Below are 10,390 nucleotides of genomic sequence, written 5' to 3'. Positions count from 1 at the left end.
ACAAAATCCTGACACAAAGGGTGATTCTTTATTTCGAGGATCTTGTTAGCTTTTTTATAGATGTTTGTCTCAAACAACTGCCCAAAATGTTAAGGCACATTTCTTATTCCATATGCTAGGACAAATTCGTACACGTACTCTTCTTCTGACATCGTTCCGACCATAAACAGTGCCCGCAGGCTTTCATTTCAATTCTACGAGATGAAACAAGGTCGCTAGGACTGAATGAGGCCAACTCTTTTTATCTAGTTCCGTTAGAGCAATGATTGTTGCCTGAATCAGACAGGAAAACCAACGGCTTAGCCGATTAAGTCATTATTAACATGCATGACTAGATTGACACATGAAACGCGTAGGACGTAATTATCTTCTTTTTTTTTTTTTGAAGTAACGTCTGTAATTTATAAGATACCTTATGGGGTAAGTGCGCCACATTAGTTGTTGGGTCTTTTTGAGCATTTATTTATGTGTTTTTCTTATGTGTAAGTTATGGTTTAGGGTTTTATGAATTATTGCTACTTTTTAGTCTGAAGTCATGATCCGGGGAGGCGGACTGGGTGTCAAAATAGGCCCGGGCATTTCTTAACTTGCCATATGAAGGGGCTCCAATTCTAGGTCTACCTATCCTCAATATCATTAACTTATTGTATCGATAACTATACACAAGCATACAATGAACTTTATATCTTTATAGGAAATATAGGCCTCCTGTTGCTATTTCATTGCCAAAAAGATGCAGATTTATAGAAGCAGGCTATTACATTATTTCAAAAAAATGTGTTATATTAAGTAAGTATTAGACAGCAAAAGATTGTTATTGTTTTTTTACACGGTGCTCAGATGGCCCTTTTCCAAAAAAATATTATTAAACTAACCAGTTTGATATGTGTTATATTAGCATCCATGTGGCCCTACCCGCCCATTCGGGTACCGACCCATCGGGCATTGGTCACAATACCCATATAGGCAGTCCGCCACTGGTCCTGATGAGTTTCCAAATTTATGATTGGATATACATCATGATGCGAGTAAAGCGGTGATTTTAAAAAAAATGTAAATCAGATACTGAAAGTTGACCCATTGACCATCGACTAAATCATTTTAAACAATATTCTGTAAAATACAAACGAAACCAGGCAAGTCTTAGGCCTAATACAATTTTATCCGGGGTTAAAAAAAAAAAATCAACACTCAAAAATAGACGTCCAAACGAATTCTAGGGGAGTTTATTCTGCTTCACGAATTCAGACGAATGATCTGTTACGTCCCTTGAGGACCGTCTCGTTCGAGGTGTCCAGATTTTTTAAAGTTTTTTGGTTTTGTTTTTAAGCATTGGATCTAAACTCCAAAAGCTTGGAATACCAGCATTGTATTTTTCTTAAATTGTCCCTCGTTTGCTTTCTCAATTAACAATTTTGTCTAGTCTTGTGATCTTAATTATTGCAACACTAATTTTTACCGTTATTAGTTTGAGGCGTGGTGGATATGTTTCCAAACCTAGTGTTCTCGGGTTCAAATCTTGGTGAAGACTGATTTTAAATCTCTGGAATTTTTGTCCACACGCGGATTCCTGGCATACGTTGGGGGATGTAAAGGCGGTTGGTCATTGTGCTGGCCACATGATGCCCTCGCAAGCCCATAGAAAAAGAGTAGCTTCACATCATCTGCTTCCATAGAGCGCAAGGTTTGAAAGGGAACATTAAGGTCTGAAAGGGGAACATTGATATCTGAAAGGGGAACATTGATATCTGAAAGGGGAACATTGATATCTGAAAGGGGAACATTGAGGCCTGAGAGGGGAACATTAATGCCTGAGAGGGGAACATTGAGGTCTGAGAGGGGAACATTAAAGGTCTGAGAGGGGAACGTTAAGGTCTGAAAGGGGAACATTAAAGGTCTGAAAGGGGAACACTTACTTTTTACCTCTTCTAATACCTTCTCCTCTATTTCTTTACGTTGATTTTTTTTTCTATTTCTGATGTTAAGGGGAACATATTTTAGGAAATGCTTGAAGTGTAGACTGCGGTCTTTTGGGGAAATACCGAAAACAAAATATAAAGCTTTGACAGAAAACATGAAGTTTTTCGCGAATAGCGGTCCACAGGTTGCAAATCTGTCAAAAAACAGTTCTTAGTGAGCATCTAGGAGTTTAAAGGAACCTGTGTCCAACATTTCGTGCGGATACGTGCGACAGTTTAAGCGATCTCGTGATTAATGAGTGTGTCATTGGTATTTTACAAATAATTAAAGATTCTATGCATAAAACCGAAACCAAAACGTATAGTAGAAGAATTTTCTTTTAAATAAACTTCTTTCTCTAATCTGTAAGTACTGCTACATACTAAACCGAAGCTGTCGGTATATACACATCTAGATCTACTTTCGTTGTTTTTTTTTTCTTTTTTGTTTGTAGTAGCCGGGGTGTAAAAAAGAAGAAGATGGGTGCACAGCCGGCATAGGCAAACTAGACAGCCGCCTAGAGCCTCTGATTGATAGTGTTCCCCGCAAAGTGCTCAAAGAAATTTTTTTTTAGAGAAACAGCGAAACGTAGATCAAATCTTAAACACAGCAGAACTCTAAGGCTCTGTGTCTACTAGCCTAGCTCCAAGTTTCTGCTTTAATTCAAAATGCTTAGATCTACTTATTAGACTACAAATGTTAGAAGATCGTATCTTCCTTTTGGTGAAGTGAAGAAACATTATTTCTAGTCTGATGATCATGAATCGTCCAAGAAGCACATTCAGGCTATCAGCGTTATATGTATTTAACTTATTTGTTGATTTTGATATAGATACAGGAAGATTTATAATTCATTGCGTATTTTTCGGTCTTAATTTTTGGTCTTTCTATTTCATTTGGGGATACCCTATTCACTTAGCCTAGGGCCTCCAACTACATAAGACCGGCCCTGAAGGATGGGTGGAGGAAATCTTAATTTTACGATTTCAAGTGTAAAGATCTCTGTCACTTGCCAGTCTGGTCACGTGCTCTGGGCGGCGCTAGCCGAACGAGCGCGCGTCACGTGAGACTAGGGTGTCTGGGATATATCCCCGCGAATGTTTTTTTAACGGCTATCGTAAAACAGGCATTGGAGATTTTTTTCCCTTGTTTCTCCCAAGACGCAAAGCTAGAGATTTTTTTTTTCCTATTTGAAAAACAAAAAAAAAGGTCTATTTACTTGGGTGAGTAGTCTTCCTTCAGACCTGCAGACGTTGAAGAATGGTGATTTGGTTTTCGCCCGCTGGCCTCATCAGTAAGCAAAGCCACGCCCCGGAGGACAGGGCCCAAAACTCATTAGAGCCTTATGTACGGGCGCAGAGCGATTATCTCTGGAGTTATCTCCCATTTCTGTAACGTATGCCGTCTTCTCTGGTGAACTGTAAGTCTTGACCAGCGGTCTGCGTGTTAGAACCTGTCTGCGTATGTGGGTTTGAGAGTATGGGTGCGCGTCCTTGACAACGAGTTCTGGTACCTCTCTCTCTCTCTCCTATCTTAGATCTGATTTATAGCATTTGCTGTCTCCCTTACGTAGGAACAAGCTGCCTGGTCGTATGGTATGCGCTCTGGACTGTCGTTCGGTGGTCTCGGGATCGAATCCGGACTTAGACTGCTGATTTATCTTATCTTATAAAATACAGACGTTACTTCAAAAAATAAGATGATTACGTCCTACGCGTGTTCCTCGTTCAATCTAGTCATGCATGTTAACCAATGACCTAAATTCTGCTAAGTCAATGGTTTTCCTGGATAGCTCAGGTAACCCATTCCATGCTATAATAGCACTAAGGAAGAAGGAGTATTTGTACAAATTTGTCCTAGCATATGGGATGAGGAATGTGCCTTTATCCTTGTGTCTTTCTGAGTATTTTTTATTAGATTTTGTTTTTGTATTTGAAGATTATGGTTCAGTGTTTTATGTATAATTGCTACTTTACTTTTGAGCCTTCTTTCCTGAAGGCTTTCTAAATTTAGTGATTTTATTATTTCTCCCGCTGCGGGGAAGAAGAGGAAACCGTGCCTCATTCTGTTGGACTGCCCCAGACTTGCTGATCTCCGTCTCGACAGGTCTGGGAAACCAAACATTCTCGACCTGTATGGCGACATGTATGCACTACGCAAGACAGCAGGGTTTCTGTCCAGGGCTTTTGCAAGAGAGGATTTGAGCCTCTCAAGCCCTCACTCTAATGGAGTTTGATGATGATGATACTGGAGGCTTTCTAAATTTAGTGATTTTACTAAATGTATTACTCTAATCAAATGTGAATATTCGTTTGTTAATATACAGTTTTTAAATGTTTTCTTGAGTTGAGGGGTCCCAAACTGAAGATGCATAATCTATTATTGGCCTAACCAAGGTTAAATAACATTTAAGTTGTATGGTTCCCTTAACTCTTTCTCTCCTAACGGACGATACCAGCGTTGGTTCCACCAGAAATGTGGTAAATAATTACGGAGAGAAAGAGTTAAACTTCTTCTACGACATTGTTCATAGGCCTCATGGTTCCCTTAACTCTTTCTCTCCAAACGGACGATGCCAGCGTTGGTTCCACCAGAAATGTGGTAAATAATTACGGAGAGAAAGAGTTAAACTTCTTCTACGACATTGTTCATAGGCCTCAAGTACCTTTCGACTGTGTTGTTGGTCGTTTGAGTGTTACCTCCCTTGTGACTTATCCACACAAGGCACAGCGCGGAGGACTGAATATAGGGCAAGGTCTTCAATGTCCACTGCTTTGAGGGTCCAGTTTGATAACATCCACAGATCGGAGATGAGGACGACCATTTTTTCTTCTGAGCCAGTCGCAAGTTGACCATAAAGGATGACTTAAGGGATACGACTGTCCTGCTAGACTGTCCTGCATCTAGCGGACACGACCAAGCCAGCGCAGGTCGCGTTGTCTGAGGATTGCAAAGATGCTGGGAAGACCTGTTCGAGTTACCTAAAACATTGAGGTACAACTGAAAGACTAAAACCAATACAAACAGCATATAAAAAAAAAAAAACTATTTTCAGTATACTGGGAATGCTTTATTTATATTCTTCAAGAGTTGACAAAATAAATAACACTCATTAGAGTCAATGACATATTCAACAGAGTTAGTCACAAAACAGTTCTCTATTGCACAGTAGGCCTACAGTATACACAATATACGTCAATACCTCCCTCAAAGAAATGCGTATATAAAATGGACAGTTTTCAAGTCAAGGGAAGTAACCCATTCTCTCAATATTTTTTTTATCATAGCTACGTTAGAAATCATTTCTATTTATAACTTTTAGAATTAAATCTACAGCCATATAACAAACTTAAATGTGACATCCCTCTCATTGGAAGGTTTGCTCTCACGTGACTACATCGACAAACCAAACAAGCAACAGTCAACAATAACAAAGCACAAAACAGAACCGAATGCAACAGAGATCAGAAACTGCATAAAATTGAAGATTTAAAAACAAACAAACATGATACGGAAATGGATTGGAATTGAAACACCGAGCCTTGTATAAACAACACACACTCTCATGGTCATTTATAGATCAGAAAGAAAAAATGTGCTAAATGTTCTGTTTAAAAATCTAAACATAAATATCACAAAGTTACCTCCCTTCATTCTTTTCAGCAACCATAAAAGAAAACAACATTACAAACATAAATGAAAGGGGTATTAAGCATTTAATAAATGGGGCACTCGCTTCGCGCGGGGAATATATATAATAATTCAATAACCATGCTGGGTCCTTTTCACATTCGATGACATCGGCTAAGTGAAGAAATCTTTAAAGGAGACAGATCCGATGCAGCAATCTGGCAAGGAAACACAAGAAGCTGAGGGACTCAAGAGACCCCGAAGCGATATAGTTGAGACAGATCCGATGCAGCAATCTGGCAAGGAAACACAAGAAGCTGAGGGACTCAAGAGACCCCGAAGCGATATAGTTGAGACAGATCCGATGCAGCAATCTGGAAAGGAAACACAAGAAGCTGAGGGACTCGAGAGACCCCGAAGCGATATAGTTGAGACAGATCCGATGCAGCAATCTGGCAAGGAAACACAAGAAGCTGAGGGACCGATGCAGCAATCTGGCAAGGAAACACAAGAAGCTGAGGGACTCAAGAGACCCCGAAGCGATATAGTTGAGACAGATCCGATGCAGCAATCTGGCAAGGAAACACAAGAAGCTGAGGGACTCAAGAGACCCCGAAGCGATATAGTTGAGACAGATCCGATGCAGCAATCTGGAAAGGAAACACAAGAAGCTGAGGGACTCAAGAGACCCCGAAGCGATATAGTTGAGACAGATCCGATGCAGCAATCTGGCAAGGAAACACAAGAAGCTGAGGGACTCAAGAGACCCCGAAGCGATATAGTTAAGACAGATCCGATGCAGCAATCTGGCAAGGAAACACGAGAAGCTGAGGGACTCAAGAGACCCCGAAGCGATATAGTTGAGACAGATCCGATGCAGCAATCTGGCAAGGAAACACAAGAAGCTGAGGGACTCAAGAGACCCCGATGCGATATAGTTGAGACAGATCCGATGCAGCAATCTGGCAAGGAAACACAAGAAGCTGAGGGACTCAAGAGACCCCGAAGCGATATAGTTAAGACAGATCCGATGCAGCAATCTGGCAAGGAAACACAAGAAGCTGAGGGACTCAAGAGACCCCGAAGCGATATAGTTGAGACAGATCCGATGCAGCAATCTGGCAAGGAAACACAAGAAGCTGAGGGACTCAAGAGACCCCGAAGCGATATAGTTGAGACAGATCCGATGCAGCAATCTGGCAAGGAAACACAAGAAGCTGAGAGACTCCTGAAGAGACCCCGAAGCGATATAGTTGAGACAGATCCGATGCAGCAATCTGGCAAGGAAACACAAGAAGCTGAGGGACTCAAGAGACCCCGAAGCGATATAGTTGAGACAGATCCGATGCAGCAATCTGGCAATTAAACACAAGAAGCTGAGGGACTCAAGAGACCCCGAAGCGATATAGTTGAGACAGATCCGATGCAGCAATCTGGCAAGGAAACACAAGAAGCTGAGGGACTCAAGAGACCCCGAAGCGATATAGTTGAGACAGATCCGATGCAGCAATCTGGCAAGGAAACACAAGAAGCTGGGGGACTCAAGAGACCCCGAAGCGATATAGTTGAGACAGATCCGATGCAGCAATCTGGCAAGGAAACACAAGAAGCTGAGGGACTCAAGAGACCCCGAAGCGATATAGTTAAGACAGATCCGATGCAGCAATCTGGCAAGGAAACACGAGAAGCTGAGGGACTCAAGAGACCCCGAAGCGATATAGTTGAGACAGATCCGATGCAGCAATCTGGCAAGGAAACACAAGAAGCTGAGGGACTCAAGAGACCCCGAAGCGATATAGTTGAGACAGATCCGATGCAGCAATCTGGCAAGGAAACACAAGAAGCTGAGCCACTCCTGAAGAGACCAAAAGGCGACTTAATTTCTAGGAGTGATGAGATCCTATCCCTTCAGGAGCAGAACAAAGTATTATGTGAAGAACTTGAGGAAATGAAAAGGATGTTCAAGGATCAAAGTACAGAACTAACAGCCTTGAGATCACTTAGTGCCCAAAATTACCTGGATAAGATTAATGCCATTGAGAGCCTGAAAGAGGAAAAATGTAAATTAGTGTTAGAAAACGTTTCATTGGCTGAAAATTTATTGGCAACACAAGAAAAGCTGAAGAAGTTTCGAGAAGTGGCGGAAGCATACGATGAGCTCTGTGATGCTTAAATTTTTAATAAATCCATTATAATTTAAAAAAAAAAAAAAAAAAAAAAAATGATGGGACTGTAATGGACCTATTGGAAGCAAACTGTGGCAATTATGTAAATGTTAACTTGTCTATTATTTTAAACAAGCTGCCAAAACTAAAAAATAAAATGATACATAACTTTAACTTGATTATTGTTTCCGAATACAGGAATCTTGTAGTTTTTCAGAAATAGGGTGTTGGGGGTCAGGGATATCTGATATTGTGTTGATTGTTCTGGAGTAGAGTATACGTGTATCATTTTTCTGTCTTTAGGGGGTTTATTGGTTAGGTAGTATGTCTTTGATATTAAATAATATTTCTATTACTGTTATTATATTTTTAGGCTAATCACTTTTCAATTGTTTATGATTTAATACTTGTGAATTATAATAACTTACAAATAAAAACATATTTAAAAAAAAAAAAAAAAAAAAAAAAAAAAGCCCACAAAAGAGGCTAGATGGCCCATAAAAGAGGCATATAAAGCCCAAAAAAGAGGCAAAGAAAAGAGGCATAAGGCCCAAGGATTCCTATGATGATAAAGCTAAAACTGAATAGCGCAAATTCTGAGGTTTTCTTTAAAAAAAAAAAAAAAAAAAAAAATGTATGATGGGACAAGATCCTTATATTTATCTAGTTTTTTTTTTTTATATCTGTTTATAAAATTTAATAGACTCTCATTTCATTAAACAAAAATGTCTCGAAGCCATGGTGACCCTGGATCTTCAAGAGCTCAAGGTCCGTCTTCTGGGATAGACGAGAATTTTACCAAATTTGTTTTATCCAGGAGGCCTTAAAAAACCAACCCATTTCACATTTGAAATCCAGTCTCTGGGAGTGGAGCCTCAAAGTGTGAGGTCATTGCTTAATGGGAAGCCACCAATCACTGTGTTAGACTTTTTTACCACCAGTCCTGAAACAGCAGATCAAAAACTAGCTAGATAAGTATTGTTTATGATCAATGGACGACTGTGACTCTAGATTTGAATGTAGTACTGTTCCTTCTGTATCAAATGAGCCCCCTGTTTTCTCAAACTTTGGATCAAGACTGGTTATTTTATAATGTAAGAATAGGTACTCAAGGAGAACCCGTTCATCCATTCCCATTGTTGGAAACCACTGTTAAACCTGATAACAGGAGTCCTCGGAAATTTAATTTTCCAACAAAGATGGAGGAGGCGTTTTCACCGGTTGGGATGATCTTAACTCTATACAGGCTCGGGAGACTTCGGTCATCTGAAATCATGGTTGACTATGTGACCCAAATCATAAACAAGGCCAACTCAGCCTTTGTCGGGAAGCCTTGGAGTGCAAAGCCTCAACTTAATGCCAATTCATTGACCTGCTCATCATGGTGGAACAATAAAGACTTTAAAAGAGCAGTTGCAGCCTATGATATGTTTTTTTTTTTAAATTCCCCTCAAGTCCATTCTCTGCCCTTAGATTTTGGATCCTTGGTAACTTCCAATGAAGACTGTGTTCTAGTGACTTTGATTAGCTATGTCCCGAGGGCCCTGCATCTTCAGGTCAAAAGCGACATCGTGACACTAATTTTTGAGCCAAGAGCGGTAGACGAAATGACCAAGATGTTTTCCCAAGAGGAAGAAATCAGCCAGTTGGATTCCTATTTTTCTTATGGAAAGGCTATGAGCATCATTGACCGATCGTATTTTTCTGCGACTTGTAACCCTCACCTATACACCTACCTGGATGGACTGTTCATAGGCAGAAAGGACAAGACGGGTCTAAATGCTAACAAGTTGGAAGGAATAGGACATTCAGATGTTTTAAATTTGGCCTTCTTTGTTTCTTATGCCTTATGGGACAGATCGGATTATTGTCAGGAGATCATCCCCTATAGGGGAAGGTTCAAAGTCTGAATTGGACCAAAGATACGATGCCGAGGGAAGAGGAGATACAGGAGGGAAGAGGTGATACAGGAGGGAAGAGGTGATACAGGAGGGAAGAGGTGATACAGGAGGGAAGAGGTGATACAGGAGGGAAGGGGTCTGCGGCCCAGTCTAGATGAATCCTCTTCCTTTATGGACCTCGATAGGGCAGAGGAGCAGGCCAAGAAGAAGCCAACCGACCTGACTGCTGATGGAATTTACAGATGGATAGATGCCAACAAAGGGGAAACTCCCTCTTCCTGCCATCAAGTCCCTTCTAGTGATGTTGGGAGACACTCCCATGAGACCTAACAGCTTGGGGGAGTACGCTGTTACTATGTTGGGGACTTTAAAGACAGCCCACGAAGAAAATTAAGATACAGTTACAGTAGGAGATCTCTAGGATTGTCACCATGACAGCACACATTCCAGAAAAGCCTCAGAAGTCTGACGACACCTGTTTAAATTGATAGATGTCACATATCTGTTTCAAATCCTTATTGATTCATAATCCAACTACGGAAAATCTTTTATTGTTATAACTATGATGTTATTTGTCGTTTTTAAACTCCTCATAGAAACAAAAAATGATGGGGACAATAAGAATTTCAAGAAAGTAGTGGCAGCATACGACATGTTTTGTAAGAAGTTCCCATCCAGTCCTTTCTCCGTCATTCGATTTGGAACTCTTGTCACCTCTAATGAGGACTGTGTTTT

At 40.5% G+C, this 10,390-nt stretch overlaps 2 protein-coding genes across 2 annotated transcripts; both read left to right on the top strand.

The window, feature by feature from the left end:
* The first annotated feature begins 5,797 nt into the window (after positions 1–5,797).
* On the top strand, positions 5,798–6,955 carry LOC129922104 (high mobility group nucleosome-binding domain-containing protein 5-like). The gene has a single exon (XM_056006685.1). It carries the CDS (start codon positions 5,798–5,800, stop codon positions 6,953–6,955), a length of 1,158 nt encoding a protein of 385 aa, XP_055862660.1.
* Positions 6,956–8,797: 1,842 nt separating this feature from the next.
* On the top strand, positions 8,798–9,664 carry LOC129922103 (uncharacterized). The gene has a single exon (XM_056006684.1). It carries the CDS (start codon positions 8,798–8,800, stop codon positions 9,662–9,664), a length of 867 nt encoding a protein of 288 aa, XP_055862659.1.
* The last annotated feature ends 726 nt before the right edge of the window (positions 9,665–10,390 follow it).

This window comes from Biomphalaria glabrata, chromosome 12, assembly GCF_947242115.1.
Source record: "Biomphalaria glabrata chromosome 12, xgBioGlab47.1, whole genome shotgun sequence".
Taxonomy (NCBI): Eukaryota; Metazoa; Mollusca; class Gastropoda; family Planorbidae; genus Biomphalaria; species Biomphalaria glabrata.
This window is presented reverse-complemented; position numbering and strand designations above follow the sequence as displayed.